The following is a 19,263-nucleotide window of genomic DNA, read 5'->3' on the forward strand; positions in this document are numbered from 1 at the left end:
TTGGGAAACAGCCATTTTGATGTGCAAACATTTTATTGAAGTATTATTTCATTTTTAATATGTTTTTGTCATTTTATTACATTCATGTTCTGTTGCCAATTCCTTGTTACTGCTAAATTGGGAGTACACGGGATAGATTTTGATTGTGCGTGTGTATGCTGGGGGAGGTCATTTTTTGTACACTTGTTGTGGCGAGCTTGCTCCTGGGCAGCTCAATAGGTCCTACAAGGAGGGCGGGGGTGTATTAGACTTGTTTAGGTTGTATTGGTGGGCGATTGCGGCGCATGTTGAGTTACGAGGTAGTCACCATTAGAAAAGGAGGACATTGTTGAGTAATATGTGTTTGACCGCTCATTGGTCTGAGCGGCTGTGTCGATGAATTGCTCCAACTCTGCAACATAATTTTCTCTCTCTGCAACATACTCAATTAATTGTAAATAATGAAAATGTTCTTATATTGAATTGTGATTTGTAATTTAGCGTACAAGATGTGATATCTTGATTTCTTATCTCCAGTTGGGCCCTTGGAAAATACCCCCTCATACCTTTTCCTTGTCTCCTTGCTTCCTCATGATGTCATCTTTGTATTTTGGAGGCTTCAACAGTTTTTTTTTCCTTTCAAAGAAAATTCTGATACCTGGAGTGCCTTCAAAAGACAAAATACCTGTTCCATCTGGTGGACGCCAAGTTATTTACGACAACCTGGATTTTTTGTTGTTTTTATTACATTCAAAGCCTCGAATTACCGCGCCATTCATCTTGACGCTCACACGCCGTCCTCGGGAGGCGTTGCTATTTTTACTCGAATAAGAAGAGAAACATCTCCTCACTTTTGAAAAGGGGGCCGACATGCCTGGAATTGTCGCGCTGATGCCTTTTCCAGAGCACAGCTGGGATAAGTTTGTTCAGGCAAATTGCTGGGCGCCCAAAGAAGTCCCTCAGCGAAATGTAGACAGGCCCCTGGATGCCGGCCAGCACCGGCGTGGCCATCAAGCGCAAGGGGAGACTACACCTTGTGAACGCTGAGGTTTAATTGTGTTGGTAAATGTCAGAAAAAGATGACAGGCTCTCTTTGGTGTCATCCATTGCGGGACCCCGGTGAGCGGACCTCATGGTCCGCACATGTGGAGCAGCCCCCGCATTTCTGACTAAATAAGTCATTGGGCTTCTTTGGCAACATCCGACTGGAGATACGATACAGCTGAAGCGCTACATCACGCTGCCCCTGAAGTCGGACAATCTGGAGATCAAATTCGAATCTCCAGGGAGGAGAGGATGCATCGAAAATGAATAAATATTATAAATCTTGCGCGTTCTCAGAAAGTCCCATGTGACTTCATGTAGGTCCCAAGTGACTTCATGTAGGGAGCGATGTGATAAAAGTGCCACTAATTAATGGTTTGTGAGGTCGAGCCAGAGAAAAGCGACCCTTGTACAATTCCGCTATATTGTCCATGAATAGCAAAAAATCTATCTATATATATATCTATATATGGGATGTATATTAATAAGGACATGGGGGAACCTCCCTACATATTCAAATAGTATTTAAAAAATACAAACAAACAACACCAACAAAAACATGCATATCCTTGAGTGCTAAACTTCACATATGATGTGTGGACTGTATTTATTTTTGTTTAGTACAAAATGTTTGCATTTAAGAATTCTTAAAAAAAAAAACACCAGTGAAAATAATTTAGTTTGAACACCTCTGATAGAACAAAGAACGACGACACTACTGCCAATTTTAGTCATGATGATGATTTAAACACGCATAGTTGTGCTGCATGTCAGTTTAAAATCACTTTTTGGGATAGCAATAAAGAGCGAGCCATTTGCAAACACTTTAGAATTAAATAATTAAATACGCCTTGTGTGTATCAATCAAAAGTTTGGATTTTTGATTAATTCAAAAAAAAAAAAATGAAATTCACCAAAATGCGACTACAGTTTTGCCCCGATGCCACTGATACTTATATATAAATATTTAAATATTTAAATGTAGCAATTCAAATTACAAGTCAGCTTTATATATATCTAAAACACATAGTTTATACATAAGGTCAGTGTTTCACATAATTGCAAAACAACATTTAAATACGAACACCCAAATTAAAAACAATCAAAATAATTTCAGACAAAAAAATAAATAATTTAAGACATTCAAAAGCAAAGTAGAGAAATGAAAAGCCCTTTAAAGCTTTGGTTCTTTTTAAAGAACACTACAAATAAAGTTGAATATTAAAAGAACATACACTCTAAAAACAGTGGTGGTAAAAATAATCCAATTATGAGTAAAACAAAAAAGTAAAAAAAAACACAAAATTAAAAAAAAAACAATATTTGGATCACTTTGACATAACTTTGTAGGTTGTTTTCTCTAAACGACCCAATTTTAGAGGTGTCTTGCAAGAAATGACACATTTTAGGGTTGTTTGGTAGAGACAACCCAGAAAACAGGGTCAAATGAATTAGTCAGTCTGTTTTTTAGACCCATAAGTGACTAATTCTTAACCGAACTATTTTTAGATTTTCCAGCTCTAGAACATCACTTTGAAAAGTTGGTTCGAGAAATGCACCAAGACCTTAAACATATATAAAAAGCATTGTTTTTTAAAGTGAGTTTAAAAGCATTTATAATTGAGGCTATTTTAGTTCTGCTGACATCTTATTCAATTTACATGCAACACAATGGTGAAATACTGATACACCGTGTCTGCCCTGACGTGACCTTGAAATCCTGTTTTTAAATTGAAAATGCTAATGTATATTGAAGGATATTTAACAATCAGAATTTTTCATGCAAAATTCTAAATAAAATTGAATCATTTTCATTCATTACAGTCAATTTTTTTTTTGATTAAGCATACGGTGGGTTAATGGTATAGCCCTGAAACAAACACAGCGGGAGGGAAAGTGGAGCCTTTGAACCCAAATGACTGGAAGTGACTTTGTGCTACTTTTTCACATTTTCCCACTTCAGCGCGACGCTCCACTGGGACTTAACGGGAAACAGGTGGACATCCTTAAGGCCGTAAGAAAACAGCCCAAAAAGCATAACAAGGCCCCTGTGGTTTCCCCATAAGTGTGCCCTCATTTACCATATGTAGCCGCATATATCAAGGATATAATCATTAACGAGCGGTTCACGGGGAGGTCGTGCGCGAGCCCTTCCAGCCCGGCTCCGGGATCCTTTGCTTTCCCCTGAAACCACAAGAGAGCCTGCCTGAGCAAATGTTATGCTTTGCTTGTTTCACAGAGCTCAGTGGCCACTATTTCCTTTCACTAGCAATGACAAATCAAGACGGAGGATAGAGTTGCCACTAATGGCTTATCCTCTGCGGATTTCTCTCTTTTTTTTCTTTATAGGAAATTTCCCTCACCGTGCCAAGCGATTCAACATGCATGACCAGACGTGCTGGGATTGAGCTAAAAAAGGAAGTGATGACATGCTCATTGTTTCACTATCACCATCTAAATAGAGAAGTGAGGTGTGTATTGTCGGTTGGTTAGTTACGGTAATGGCGCCGTTCATTTTGCGCTGTATTTTGTGCTGTGTGCGCCTAGGTCACATGGGGCAGTATTGTTTTATGCTTGATCTAGAACCCTTGGCAAAAGTTACAAAAAAATACAAAAAGTTAAATTATATATATATATATATATATATATATATATATATATATATATATATATATATATATATATATATATATATATATATATATATATATATATATATATATATATATATATATATATATAAGGCGCACCCTCAATTATTGACACATTTCAAAACTATTTTCATATATAAGGCGCACCGGATTATAAAGCACACCCTCAATTAATGACATATTTTAAAACTTTTTCAACCGCAATATAGTAATACTCTAAAAGTAATAACAATAATAACTCAAATCATAACTCTAAAGTCTCATCAGCATAATAACTCAATGTCAATATGACCAACCTTGTTCAACCTTAAACACACAAAAGAAACAGGTTAAGCTTACTTTATCGGTTCATTCCCCATCTACGAATCCCATTCTCAATATTGAGCCATATATAAGGCGGACCTGATTATAAGGCGCACCATCAGGTTTTTAATAAAATAAACACATAATTTAAATTTTTGTATTTTTTGTATAGTATAGTATTTTGTATAGTATGTACATATACACACACACACACACACACACACACACAAAACAGTATTGACTGCAACAAGAACGGATACTGAGGCAGGCGGTTTATTTTACTGAGCATAAATGCACCAATTCAAGTGTATCGCGTTGTTGATGCATGCACTGAGCTTGATTGATTCCTTTGTTTTTCTAGCAGAATACACTCCAGCCAAGCAGGTTGACGCAGGCCCCGACACAAGCGACTTTGATACAGACCTCACCCTGCAAGAAAAACAGCCAGTGTACGCACTCGACATCTATGACAGGACGGCTTATTCCTTTTTTTCATTTTTTTTATTTTGCTGTTGCGAAAAAAGGGGCTTGTTACATGCTTCTCTGACATGTTTCATTATCACCCGCACAAAAGCGACAGTGAAAGACGACATGATCCCCGCCGCTCATTCATCACGGGGCCTGAGGTATCCGCGTCGTTCAGGTCGATAAGCGCCCGGCTGAAACCGGAGCCGATTTCTTGCTAAATTCCGCCATTAGTCACAGGCCCGTGTTTCAGGGATTAGCCAATCCCTACAAGAAAGTGGGGGCAATTGTCGTCTGGCGCAGCATGTTTAAGTAGTGTTTGTTTAGCGAGCATTTCTTTAAAGTGGTGTCATGCTTTTAGAGGGGATTGGCCGGCTGTAAAATTCCGGGGCCCTTTGAGGTTTGCAGTGATCCGAGCACAAAGGAGTGCGCGGGGGCGAGTGGGAAACAGTACAGTAGGTTTCAAGGCGTCTAATGGTTACTTTGTGCTTGGATTGACTTGTTGCGGGGACGCTTAGCTGTGACGCGATCGCCTTTCGGCAACAAAGTGAGCTGTTGAAGGCAGTGCTGGGATGCGAGAAAAAAAAAAGGTTTGAAATAAAGTTTGGTGTGTTGTCAATTGGCATAAAGCAAGCCCCTCACTTCCAACACAGGTTCCAGTTTGGCGATCGGGCTATAGCGCAGGTTTTTATTATATATTTATTTTTTAATACAGCTGACTACTTTGGTATAGAACTAGCTGATGCCATGAATTTGAAAAAAGAATGAAAACAGAAAGCATTCGCAACAGCCTAGTTTTTGTTAAAAGTTAACCAATCATCTCCAGATGTTGCTCTCCGAATATATTATAATTATTAAAATGTGTGTTTACTAAACAAAGTCAAAATCAAACACCATTAATTCTGTAGGAATATTATTCGGCAGTATTTAAAAAACACATTTTCCTCATCACAAATTTCTCTTTTTTCAGGGTTTGTTCTAGAATGCAACGCACTTGTGAAACCTATTTTCAGTTCTCCATCTGGGCCATTTGGTGTTACTGCGCTAAGACTACAGCAAATAATCTACTGGTGGAATCTTGGTGTTGTCGTTGGGTTTGAGTCATTGATAGTGTTTCTGTCTTATGCTTTTTTTGTCTGCCCTTGAAGGGACCTCGTGATTGTAAAGTGAAAGTTCAATACGTTTCTGCTTTTAGCGTCTATAGCCAATGTTGTACTTTTCCGTTACAATTTGCCTGTATGTATTGCCTTACACATTTCAAACTTTTTCTTTCCTAGGCCACATGAAGAAAAACTGAAGGATGATAGGGCCTCTCTGATATTTTGTTGAAATCAACTTCCATCAAAATCAGTCAATGAAGCAATTGCAGCCATTTACCGCAATAAATTGGAACTCATGTAATATGTTCACAATTTGGACCTTGACACCAAGCAGAAAATAAAGAAAACCATTTTTGCTTGTAAAGATTGAGTTGGGGTTAGGATTTTAAACTAGGGTTAGAGTGTTAATAGAGCGTTTCCATCTAGAGTTATAGTTTCAAAGATGTCTTTTAAAACAGGGTTAGGATTTCAAACTGGGCTAATAAACCTCGGTTAGTATTTCAAAATAAGGTTACCAAGTGGGCTTTTAAATACGAATTTTAATTTCTAAATTCTAATTTCAAATTTTTAAATAGGGTTTTATACCAGAGTTGGTCTTATAAGGAAGGGTTTCAATTGTGGGATTACAGGTTCTTTAAACTATGTTTAGCGTTTCAAAGGAGAGTTTGACTTCCCGATAGTGTTTGAATTTATAACACTGTTTAATATTTGAACTAAAAAATATGATCTGAGAAACTGAAAGTAATTGTCACAGTGTTATGAAAATAAGTTTAATCATTCATTTATATCTCTTCAGATACACAAAAGCTATACGGCATTTAAAACAAATTATATTTGTTGGTACATGCCGTTTGTGCTAGCATTTGATTCAGTTGAGGACAAGAGGTGTCAAAAATGTACAGATGTATATTTTACGAGTGAATGGAAGGCCTTGTGTGGTTTGTGGTGAATTTTATTTCTGAAAACAAGCCATCAATGCTTAATGATTCGCTCTGTTTTAAGTACTTTGCCGCCACCTGCCATTACATCTCCATACCCTTCTAGCAACCTCTTTTAAGGAAGGTGTTTATTATTTGAAATTTTTTTCCCCTGATTCCTATCGAAAGTTTAAATTAAATAAAGCTGGAATAGTTCCCAAATTCTTCTCTAATTTCCCTAAAAAAAAGGACCTAAGCTATCTGGAAATTTTTCACCCCTTTTGCAACCTTAAAAAGTAACAACTTAATGTAGCGTTACCTAGCCTCTGTACTCATGTGTGCTGATCCAAACGTGTACATGAGGTCACAAACTTCACGGCTCATCTGCGGTCACCTTAGATTTTTCCTTCCTCGCCCGCCATTTGTTATTCTCCATGAAAGGGAAGCCCTGGCTAGATTTACGGGGCAGGTGCGCCTCGGCACGCCTCCCGTCGCCGAGTGCTCCCGCGGGAGCGCTGTCTGGTCGGCGAAGCGACTCTCTCCGACTCGTCTGCCTGAGATCTTTTTCCAAGATGGAGCAGGGGTCAGGCGGGAGGCCGGGGAAAGAGAGGAAGCGCTGTCAGGAGGAAACCCGACTTTGTAGTTGCCTGGGCTGCAGGTGTTCTGCCATTCATTGTTAAAGCGTGCTGTTTAATATTACCGTCCCGGGCCGCCGCGATCCTGCGCCTGGAGAAATATGGACTGTCGGGAGAACACAAGAGCTCTCCATGTTGATTTAGCGTAGCATGTGTGTAGCATCCTGCGGGCTCTCGACAGGAAAGCTGCAACAATTTTGGAGCTAATGTGAAGTGACTTTGTTTTTAACATGCTGCACACGAGACAAAACTGTATAAATATCATTGACAAGCTTACAGAGATTAAACAAAGAGGTTTCATTGCGAGATTTGTGGCATTGGTGCTCATAGAAAGCTGTGAGTAATGTGTTAAAGTCAATGCTTGATGTGGCAACCAACTCCAACCTTAAAACATAACGCTAAATGAATAATTTGAAGGTGAAAAATTTATATGTCGTGGCCAGGGTGTGACAAGACCTCTGTGAGGGGTGGTCGGGGGTGGCATGCACAGTCAAGATTTTTTTTTTCATAAAATAATTGTATTTTATTATCCATCCATCCATCCATCCAGCCATTTATCCTCACAAGGGTCACAGGCTTGCTGGTGCCTATCCCAGCTGACTTTGGGCAGTAGGCGTGTGACACCCTGAACTGGTTGCCAGCCAATTGCAGGGCACACAGAGACAAACAACCATTCACTCACCCAATCACACCTAAGAAAATTTAGTATGGCCGATACAGGAGTGTGGGAGGAAGCCGGAGTGCCCGGAGGGAACCACGTGGGCTCGGGGAGGAAATGCAAACTCCCCACGGGAAGGGCGTGGGTTTAATTATATATAATATAAATCATACATACATATAAACAAGCAGTTGTCAAGGTCTATAAGAATATTGTGTGAATGTAAAAATGGGAGAAAAATCAGATACTGTATAAGCAATTTCCCCAATGTGTGGGGTGGTAGCCATGGCCACGCCTTGCCCCCAACCTATCCTAAACTGGCTGAACCTAGAAAAAAAAAAAAAAAAAAACTGAAAAAAATTACACTTGCTTAACTGTCTTAAATAAACCTTTTACTATCTAACAGATGTGTGGTCACAACACATTTTGGGGATGGATTTACTAAAACACAGATGTGGAAATTGACCCACTAACCAGATGCAATGAAAAATTGCTCTGCCAAACATGTAAAATTGGCATGCAATTCATTTTGTGACTTGTAGGAGTATATATAATATATACTAAATTCAAGGCCTTTTTTTTATCAAGCGTTATTGCATACTATTTGCATAATATTTTAAAACTGCTTATAATAGTGATCACAATCAATTACTGATCACAGAAGATATGTTGCTTGCTGCTCTTCGTGGAGGGAGATCCGCTAGCTTGGCCCTGGCCCTCTGTCTAACATCACAGTTCTCAGTGTGCCATTCAGGACGCATTCACAACAGCTGTGACTTCCTCCGAGGCCAATATAACATTGTGTGCCCGAGGAGGTCTACTTGTCCTTTTGGGTGAAATGTGTTCTCCTCCTATTTTCTACCATAGCTGGACTTTCAGTGGGAGTCAGGTGCAACACATTTATAAAGGGATAGGGAGGGGCCGCTCGGTTCGCACGATAGTGGGCGGTTGCTTTGACATGCACATGGTGCGCAAATCCACTATCCTTCCGCGCGACACTGCGCCTGTCAACCAAATTGCCAAATCTCGGTCTGACCCCGCCCCACTCCCTTCCCGACTATGTAAGCACCTTACCAATCCCCAGACCCACACCTCAATCACCAAAATAGAGCCCTTGGACTTACTATCCAACTGTAAATTAATGTTATTATGTGGTTGATTGTTGATTGTTAATACTAACATTTATACAACCGGAAGTAATGCACTTACATTAGACAAATCATTCAACATTTCTTTTCTTTTTCACCTGTTAAGCCCTTTGAGACAGTGGTGATTCAGGGCTAAACAAATAAACTTGACTTGACTTGAAATCACAGATTGCTTACAATGACACTGTTCATTCCATCACTTCAAAGTTAATTTTGCTCCTTCGGTGTTCTCTCCAATTTTTTGTAAATACTAAAAGAAATTGCATTAATATCTTTCAAAAATGGCACTCTCCAACACTTTGATACCTGTTGCCACCAACGCGTGGAATCTGTTGTAGTGAGTTTGTAGTGATGTTATTGGGATTTTAGTCAATTTGTATATTTCCTTGTACTGTTGTTGCAAGGCAGAATTTGCAGTGCTCAATCCCAACTGTCCCTTTGGGCAGTGAAAATAACAATCCGACTCAACAGATAGATTTTTAAATTCCGCAAGCAACTAACAAGAATTCTGATCGCCATTTGCTAGGAATGGTGTGGGGTACTGGAGTTGCCCTTTGTGGAAAAAATGTCCACCAAACAAGTTCTTTGACTCTGAAATTGAGTTGTGTCTTTGCTTGGATTGAGACCAAGCAGCATAAAACACGCAAGAGGTGAGTGTTTTCATTTTTTTTTTAAAGCCTGTCTGTGTTTCCAACTTTTTTAATGTGCATATGTTTCGGGCTTGTCACAGTGAATACCTGGCGCATCCGGCATCTGTGAGCCGTTAAGACCACTTCATCTTGCGCTCGTCCGCACAGCGAGGGCGTAAAAGGTAAGATTGCTCCATCTGCAAGTCATATGTTTCACTGTTAAGCGTGTGCCCGGACAAAATGTGTTTTGCCTTCTGTTCCATGTTGAATTAGTGCAGCAATGGTATGCAAGTGGTAGGAAGTAACAAAGCGTCTATCATTTGTTACTGTTCTTACAGTGAAAACATTTTTTCTTGAGTATTTTATTTTTCTGATGGCATGTTTATTTTTTGCCTTACTTCATCATAATATTCTCTACTTTTTTCAACACCCACGCACAATGACATGATTTAAATCAGTTGTAAATAGAGAGGTAAATATTGTAGATGAGATCTTTGACTGATTGTATTTTTAAAAAAGTGAGCTGGAGAAAAGTAACATGGCTGGATTAATGATGAGGACCCACAGTCACAATGATTTGTGCAAATGTCTTTGTCTTGTGGCAATTTAAAATCCACTAGTCTTTGGCAATAAAAAAAACATCTTGATTTATTTTGAAAAGAGAAAACCCTCAGTGTTCCCCTGCTACGAATAGGAAAAAAAAAACATTCGTAGTTGAATATAACACATAAAAAAGTCTTAACAGACTTTAGATGCATAGATGAATGACACCAAAATGGCAAAAGATTGTCCCAAAGCAATACCTATAAATAATAATCAGCATTGGCCAGAGCACAAAAACACATTTTTCTTTTGCGACGCACACAAGAAACATAAAAAAAGCAAAAACAAAATTGATTGGTGACTACATGAGCAGCTGTGAATATGTGCGTATGCTGCATAAGTAAGCAGGATGTTTGTTTTTTGTCACTATCATGAGATAATTCAGCATTTTTTGTGAACAACATAAGCAAAACTATGGGAACAGATCATAAAAGCCTGGACTCACTAAACCAATGCTAGCTTAAGCTTGGTTTGGAAAAAAAAAAGTTTTTATATTTTCATTGTCATGTTAGTGAAACTGATTTTTTGTATGTATAATTTAGCGTACATTGCCGAGTGTGTATGTTTGAACTTTTAAATGAAGGGGTCAAATTAGTATTTTTAACAGTCTAGTTTACTTAAGGAAAGTGTGAGTACTACTGCCACCTCTTATGACGACGAGGCATGTTGTGACTAATGGTTTGTTTCCACTCACCGCCACATTCTGGGATGCCGAGCTTTGAATGCTGGAGATCCGGGATCACCCAAGAAAAGTCACCCGTGATGGATCCGAGCAGATGCGTCACAGCCACGCTTTGGCACATTAAGATCAATTGTCAGGTCAAATGCTTTTCCTGTTCTTTGACCTAATGGAAAGAAAAGCTGTGTTGAAGCCAGATGAAGATGTGAAAACACCCATCTCTCAACATTCACACAATAATAATGACATATATGAAAAACAATAATTAACACTACCAGTAGTAGCTATATATATATATATATATATATATATATATATATATATATATATATATATATATATATATATATATATATATATAAAACTAAAAGGGCTCATTTTTAGATACACAGAAGTGAAACCTTTTTAGTTCACATCAAGTATTTACACGCACTCGTGGACACAAAAGCAATGATGTCAACTGTGTGTGCAAACATCCACTTGGCTCTCTGCCCCCGGCCATAAAAAAACAAGTGCACTACAATGTAAGTAGTGGTCATTCAAATGATTGAAAAGAAAAGCCTCAATTGCGGCTCATCCCTAAATAAATGAGTGCCGCACCCTTGTTTGCGCACACCTGCAGACAACCATACGTGACCTGTATGTGAGTGTGTGCGTGCACGTGTGAGGGAATTCCTGACAGTTCCATTCTGAAGTCATGAACTCCAGCACTTCAAAGAGTAAGTGTACAAGAAATTGTTCTTTACAAAAATATATTCCATGCAGTCTAGTCTAAAAATGATATTCTGATTAATGTTGTGTTTGTGGAGTATGAATTAAGCAATAATCTCCACTCATTTTTATAAAAATAATGATAAATTACTACTTTTATATAACACTTTTCTGGACACTCAAAGATGCTTTACAATGGGTACATTATTCATGCATGTAAACATTCATACCGGTGGTAGTAAACAATATTCTGTAGCCACAGCTGCCCTGGAACAGACTGACAGAAGAGTGGCTTCCATTTTGCACCGAAAGACCCTTTGACCATCACAGGAGGCAAGCTGGGTGAATTGTCTTTCCCTAGGACACAAAGACACATGACTTGCATAGAGTGGAATATGAACAGCCGGCCTTTCAGTTACAGGACGACCTGCTCTACTGCCTGAGGCACAGTTGCTCAGGACTCAGGTAAGGCCAATTACATCACAGCTTTTCAATGTCACGTAACCACAGAAACCAGTTGAGCCATGATTGGTCACCATGTGAGCCTTATACAACTTTGGTGTTATTTTTTGTCAACAGCAAGTGGTAAAATGGCTGTCTCCTGAGATGGATATAAACACGTGGATTTGACCGATAAATTCATATTCCACAAATTCAATATTAATCAAAATGATGTGTAGACTAGTGGCGGTGCATATAACTTATTATTGTGTAGAGTTTTTTTTTTTTTTAACTTGACTTACCCTTTAAAAATAAATATAATCAGAATGCTGTGTAGACTAGTGGGGGCGAAATAACTTTTTTTTTTTTTTTTTTTTACTTCAATTCCCCTTTAAAAGCACGGGTGAGGAGTCCATGGGCCATAATAGGCAGCCAAGAGGTTTTGGTGTGGCCTACCAAATAGAGCAATACGAAAAGAAAAACAAATCTTAGAGGTCTTAAAAAATACATTTCTGCCACTCAAAAACTTTACAGAAAAATGTGTAAATGTTTAACACAAAAATATGTAAAATAATGAAAAATACAAATCTTACAGATATAATAGAACATTAAAAATACTGCAGATATTATTAAAAAACACAACAAAATAGGAATGAAATACATACATTTAATGCTGATGGAATGAAAAAAAATTGAAAAATGTAAGGACCTTTTGAAGGCATATTGCAGAAATTTAACCACTTAAAAACAGAGAATAGAGAAAATGAAACGGGTATTTGTTGAATAAATATTAGTTTGAAAATACATAAATTTTGGATGGCAACGTCATTTTACACATAAAAACTATATAACATAAAACACCACATTTTGTCACTATCTGACAAAATATTTTGAATATTGAAATATGTGAAAAAGTATGTAAAAAACGATGAATATAAAATCTACTAATATGTGTTAATATTAAGTAGACAAATATGAGAAAAAATATTCAATATGAGCAAGGAAATTTAACATATTTGACAAAAAAATAGACAAATACTAGAAACATTCAAGCTATACCTGTATGTATATACAACAACTCCACGTGAAGCAAAATCCACAAATATTAGGTGGCAAATACACAAAAATGCTAAATACTATAAAGTGATACATATTATTAAACCAAATCAACAAATAATACAGTAGGTGAAAAAAATCACTAGAAAATAAAAATGTTAATGACAAACACCAGTCAAAAATACAACAAAAAACTGGTTATAATGTTTGAAATAATCCCAGGATTTCAAAGTAAATAAGTCATTAATTGAACTATTATTGTAGGATGAGGGAGTGAAGAGTCACACCATTGTTTCATTGTGCCTGTGAGGGACTTTGAGGAGGTTTGGAATTTAAATAAGATGTCACGCCTCTGACTTGTTCACCGGAGCCTTTTTCAAGGTGACTGTCACGCCGCAACCGCTCGGCCTTTCACTGTCAAATGACTGCGGCTGAGCTTTTTCCTGGCTCGCTGGACCTGAGTGGGGCCGCAGGCCGCAAGGTGACTTGGGTCTGTTTATTTGGATAGTATTTACATCCTCTTTCTGTCTGGATGGCCCAATAAGAAAAGGGGCAGCCGGTTCCCAGAGGGGAAGCCAAGATCAAAGGTCAAATGTTTTTGTTAATTGAGAAGAGATATTCAAATGAAGATCTATGTCAGGCTGGGGCACTTTGAATGTTATGGTTTCAACCCCAAGGATTGCGGGCCGAATTGTGGCTAGGTAGTTCTGTACCTTTTCAGGTAGCATTCAAAAACACTGTTTTAAGCTTGCATCAATCCTGGATGGAAGCTGTCATTCTAGCCAGAAACCATTTTGAAAAATGATCACGTTTTTCCGCTGAGATTGCAATTTAACATGCAATATATATGCAGTCTATATTTAAAAAAAAATATCATGTCAAACAAGTGTGGCATAACAAAAATCAGTATATCATAAATCAAATTACAACCAAGCAAACAAATTTGTGGATTTGTCAACACTATTTCTCATGCTTCCTTAAACAATGACAAGTAAACATAAAGAATGCCCTTCTTGGGAACTGAACTTATATAGACACTGTATAAATATATGAACAAATAAAACAAACATTATCATGTGCATAATCATTCCAGCTCCTGTTTTTTTTTAACCCTTTATGTACTTACTTTTATCATTTTGCATTATTTTTGATACCCTTTATGCACTCACTTCTTAGCATTTTGCACTGTGATTATTTTTTATTTAAAAAATGCGGTACTACCCCCCCAACAATCAACTTTAAACTTGCCTTGGTCACGTGGCGTTGTCAAACATGGTTGGTCATGTGGGGTCTTTGCACATTCCGATACAAAAAGGTTTATAGGCTTAGTTATACAACAGGTTCAAGAAGTGAAGAAAGTACCAGCATATGGGGAGAAACAACAGTTGTAATATCACAATTACGAGCATTAAAAACATCTGTGGCGTGCAATGGCCCACCGGACAAATGTAGGAGTAATAGTGTGAAATAATAAAGAAAAACTAAAATAAAATAGGCATTTGTTTTACGTTGCTGCCATCTTATGGACAACTTAAGGAACGCCCCCCCCCCTCAAAAAAAAAGAACAGCAGCATTCCAAAGCCTGTCAAAGCAATTCACTCTTTTTATAAGTCTAAGTGTTTATAAGCGCAAACTGTTCATTACCGCCTTTGACTGAAAAGTATTATCTCCCTTCGAACACCACAAACTCATAGTATTATTTGTACAGTACAGTCTAAAACACACCCAGGAAAGAAAACACGATGGTCGACAAGGGACAGTAGCCAATAAGCAAGAGCAGCCAGGGAAAAAGGCGGAACATCCTGTGGCTCTGGCCAATGAGTGATTGAATCAACGAGCTCAACTTTAAATATGTCAGCAAAACAGCACGAAGGGGGAGTGAACTTGACGACTGCAGTCATATTTTAGAGAAACATTAGATTATTTTCATCTGCTGCCGTGTGCTACTTTCACTTCGGCCGAGAGGTAAATGATCATCGCGTGGGGGACGCGGGGGCCATGACACAGCGGCCGGCGTGTTTTTAACCGTGTTGCGCGGATTGTAGCTGTCAAAACTTTTCCTGACGCGGACCGCTCGCTTTGGAAGAAGGGAGAGCGAGGGAGAGAGAGTCCACAGAACCAGAACCAGCTAGCACGTTAGCCTCCTAGCTTAGCGTTAGCTTAGCTTTACGAACGAGGGGGTGTGTGTTGGCAACAAAATGAGCCAAAAAGGCACCATTGGTGGATATGCACAAACATGATCGACATAACAAGATGTATTAAACCGCGCGCGGGTACCTTGGCCCGCTCAGGGTCCTGACTTTGATCCCACAAGTGACGTTTCGCCATGATGGCCACCGTTTTTTTCCCCCTGGGGGGGTGGGGGGCGGGTCGGGTCGGGTCATAATCCAATCAAGAGTCGGTTTGAATGTTTCCGGGAGCAAAAATCTAACGGTGCTCGTATCCAAAAAGCACGTTATTCGGTACTGCATAGTGTTATGATACGCTGGGATAATACGTGTTATATAAAAATGTTGCCACTTACTAGAATGCCGTCTTTTGGTAAATAGAAAATGTTTGAAAAGCAGTAATCATAATATGCTGCAATAACATAAACTAAGCTTCAATTAGGAGCAGTCTCGCTTTCACTTTTAATGGAACCATGGTTTTGTTTTCCAAAGTAGCTTGACAAAATGCATTGTTTTATCTTTAAAACATTGCCACTTGAGTTTTAAGTTTTAATTTACACAAAATAGTGGGCTAGTGTACTTTTTATTTGATAAAAGAGGGAAGTCTAGCGCAAATTGTTGGACTGGAGGACTGTTCTACGATTTAAACTTCATAATGGAAGGCTAGTTTAAATTGTTGCAGAAAGGTAGCTTTATTTATAGTGCACTTATGATACACAAGGCAACTCATTGTGCCTCATACAACCAAATGCACAACACTTAAAAGCTTTTTGTGAACAAACTCGTTAAATACATTTAAAAGTAAAATTAAAAAATATGAATTTAATCAAATTCATTCTTAAATGAACCCACATTGCCAACATGTCTCCACATTTAAAGGGACAATATGTCAGATTTAGATTGTTTTTCACTACGGACAGCAGGAGGTGCTGCATTTACCACTGTTTGTAGCTTTAACAGACATGGCAGCCTCCGGAGGAGTGCCACCCCCCATGTAATATCATTTAATGATAACTAGACCTACAGTTATATTGAAAACATTCTGTTGGTTGTTTAGAACACATTTATTTGTAAATTTTTGATATTTATAATGGGGTAATTTATTCCTTTTTAGTGAAAAATAGTCTTACACGTTGTAATCTTACACATTGTCCTTTTAAAACCAAGGTAACAAATTTAAAGGGAACTTCCTAGAGTAACTAAAAGAACAAACAGTGAAATTGATTTTTCGACATTCCATGTCTCGAGAGCTAGCTTCTGTAGCAGAGGATCGGTGCGCCAAGATCTCGCCCTTAGCCTCCGTCCAGCTCTCTACACACCTGACGTGGGGACCCACGTCTCTTCGGGCTTTGCCCAGCCGCGCCCCATGGGTGTAGGCCCGGCCACCGGGCGCTCGCCACCGAGTCTTACCTCCAGGTCTGACTCCAGAGTGGGGCCCGGGTGACCCACCACGTCCGGGCAAGGGAAAACCAGGCCCAGTTATATTGTTCATCATAAAAGATCCTTATTCATAGACAATACATTTAGTTACAATCCTAACTTATGACTAACTGGTTTTTCAATTGATGATTAGTGGCACTGAAACCTATTTCCTTCCCTGCAGGGGGTCCGCTTGTCATCTGGGATTGTTCCAGTCCATGTCCACCCCTTCAGACCCATCAGGTGGTATGTCCCATCCTGGCCCTTCCCCGGGTGCGGGCCTCTCCCCTGGCCCCATACTGGGCCCCAGCCCTGGACCAGACCCGTCGCCTGGTTCTGTTCACAGCATGATGGGACCCAGTCCTGGGCCCGGAACGCCCAATGCGGCCCATGGCATGCAGGGACAGGCGCAAAGTGACTTCTCGCAAGACATGATGTACCCTATGCACAAGGTAAACAAGGCACAATTGATTTCATAAAATGTGTTCATGGGCATAGAAACCTTTTCCTGTGCAATGCATGTCAACCCAGGTACCCATTTATTTATCCATCAAAAATTTTTGAAATTCAATGATTTTGTAATGATTTTGTGTCAAACAATTGTCCTCATTAAACTTTTAAATAATGCAAGGTTTTAACATTTTGAACTCGTACAATTATTAAAATACATTTTAGAAAAATTCACCCCTTTGTAATTTTCACTTTCACCATCTTGTATGTACTGAGCATGCCACAGTAATTTACATTCCTGCCAGGTCTTAACCTAGTTGGCAACCATGGCTGTTTGTTGCAGCAGCATCATGCAAACATCTAACAAAAGGCTCCCTTTAGAACCTCTGCGTCATTATTTGTTCCTTTAATTGTAGTCTTATATTAAGATCATGACTTGATTTTTCAGCCCATGGAGGGAATAAATGACAAGGCCATGGCAGATGCGATGCACTTTGGTCACATGAAAGGAGTGAGCATGAGATCTCTTCACAGTGGCATGGGCCCGCCGCAGAGCCCAATGGACCAGCATAGCCAGGGTACGTTTCAACTTAATTTATCTTTACCTTAAATACCTTTACCTAAAATAAAACAGTTTTTAAGTGGGACAATAGCTCCTTTCACACCAAATAGTCCAGGAACTCTTGGACGTGGGGGTTCCAGGTTGGAAGTTCCTGGTCTGTGGCCCACAAGTTTGCGTTCATACCGAGAGACAGCGGAGGGGGTAGCAGGGGGAAGAAACTACACTCAACTTCCTGTCTAACAAGTGGCGCTAACTAAAAGCGTGAATTACAAACAAGCATGATGATGAACTAAAGAAGCTGCCACACAGCGCATGAGAATGAAGCTTAATTGGATTTTTCTTTATTTATATGCATCTGAGTTAGCTTGATTCTGGTAAATTCATGTACGTTATTCGAGCTGTGCAATCTATCAATAAAGCTAGGAGTAGATGGCGGAGCCAGCACTTGCATACTTACAGCGAGCGTTTTGTGGCGAGAAGCCTGCTAAAAGTACATGTTGAAAAGGACAATCTGGACTGACAGCAATTGGTGGGTGGGGGACTGCTGAAGCTTCTGCTCAGTCCATCTTCTTTTTGTGGACTTGCATCGTGGAGAGCTTGCAGCGGTACAGCAGAAGAGTTCCTGCGGTGTGAAAGGGGCTAATTGGTCTACTAGAGCAGTGGTTCTCAAGTAAATTAAGGCATTTCAGTGGGTATGAGAAATTTCAAAAGTGTTTCTGCAGATGTCAGAAAATCTAACGTAATGCTTTTTTTGCCATGACAGGAACATTTCAGTTTTCTTTTCAAATGAGGAACAAATTAATTGGAACTTGAAACAAGTTTTTGGTAAATTGTTGTAGCGACTACTTCTTCCTCAAAATGTTGAATGCTTTTGTTTGCTTGTATATGGATGCGCCCAGTTATTAGTGTGAATTGAAAGAAGCAGTAAATAAAAAAAGATGATGTTACATTATCTATCTCCCGAGTTCCTCAAGAAAATGTCCCTAAAGATGCCACTTCACATGTAGTTACAGTTTAATTATGAGACAAGAATGGCACTGCACTATGTAAAAAATCTTTGCACTGGTTAGGTGGTACGTGGCTCAAAGGGGGTAACTCATTGAAAACGTGTTGAGAACCACTGTATTAGGGTATCAACCACTATACGAAGTTGTATGAAGTTTGAATTTAAATCTACAAACTGTAATTGCTTGTGATTAAAGCTGTCTCTGGTCTGCAACCCTCATTTTTACAATAGGCTACATGTCCCCCCATCCTTCTCCAATGGGTGTACATGAGCACGGGTCCAACCCCATGTCCGGAGGCGGAGGGCCCACGCCACCCCACATGCCCCCTTCCCAGCCGGGCCCCATGATGCCCATGGACCCGCAAGGAGGAGGAGGAGGAGGTGGCAACAGTGTCATCCCCAACATGTCCGGTATGGGCCAGCAGGGCCGGGGACCATCGGCATTCAATCAGGCCCAGTTGCAACAGCTCCGGGCTCAGATCCTGGCCTACAAGGTCTTGGGACGCGGGCAACCTCTGCCTGAGAACCTGCAACTGGCCGTGCAGGGCAAGAGAGGCCTACCCACAATGCAACAGCAGCAGCAACAGGCGCCAAGTGGTAGTCCCTACAACAGACCTCAAGGTATGACGATATATGTTT

The 19,263-nt window shown here is 39.5% G+C and overlaps 2 protein-coding genes across 6 annotated transcripts in view; one reads left to right on the plus strand and one right to left on the minus strand.

Moving 5' to 3' along the window:
- Nucleotides 1-3,112: 3,112 nt before the first annotated feature.
- On the minus strand, nt 3,113-15,387 carry LOC148429288 (uncharacterized). Of its 5 annotated transcripts, none has more exons than XR_015867714.1 (7): nt 15,297-15,387; nt 11,753-11,879; nt 10,827-10,977; nt 9,638-9,726; nt 7,160-7,280; nt 6,779-7,075; nt 4,235-4,406 (listed from the first exon to the last, which is right to left on the minus strand). XR_015867714.1 is itself a non-coding variant. In XM_088432397.1 (7 exons), the coding sequence occupies exons 3-7, from the start codon at nt 10,933-10,935 to the stop codon at nt 4,335-4,337; spliced, it is 558 nt and encodes a 185-aa protein (XP_088288523.1). In that variant the 5' UTR covers nt 10,936-10,977; nt 11,753-11,879; nt 15,297-15,387; the 3' UTR covers nt 4,235-4,334. The 5 variants fall into 5 exon arrangements, 1 of the variants encoding a protein (XP_088288523.1); XM_088432397.1 differs by having other exon boundaries at nt 6,854-7,020; XR_015867713.1 differs by lacking the exon at nt 4,235-4,406 and having other exon boundaries at nt 4,461-7,075.
- Nucleotides 14,877-19,263, plus strand: part of smarca2 (SWI/SNF related BAF chromatin remodeling complex subunit ATPase 2) — a 40,200-nt gene continuing 35,813 nt past the window's right edge. The window contains exons 1-4 of the mRNA XM_088432362.1: nt 14,877-14,984; nt 16,791-17,058; nt 17,505-17,634; nt 18,856-19,245. Coding sequence (XP_088288488.1) covers nt 16,825-17,058; nt 17,505-17,634; nt 18,856-19,245 — 754 coding nt within the window. The 5' untranslated portion in view covers nt 14,877-14,984; nt 16,791-16,824. The remainder of the gene's footprint in view (nt 14,985-16,790; nt 17,059-17,504; nt 17,635-18,855; nt 19,246-19,263) is intronic.

Source organism: Hippichthys cyanospilos, chromosome 1 (assembly GCF_059441005.1).
Source record: "Hippichthys cyanospilos isolate Australia breed blue-spotted pipefish chromosome 1, RoL_Hcya_1.0, whole genome shotgun sequence".
NCBI lineage: Eukaryota > Metazoa > Chordata > Actinopteri > Syngnathiformes > Syngnathidae > Hippichthys > Hippichthys cyanospilos.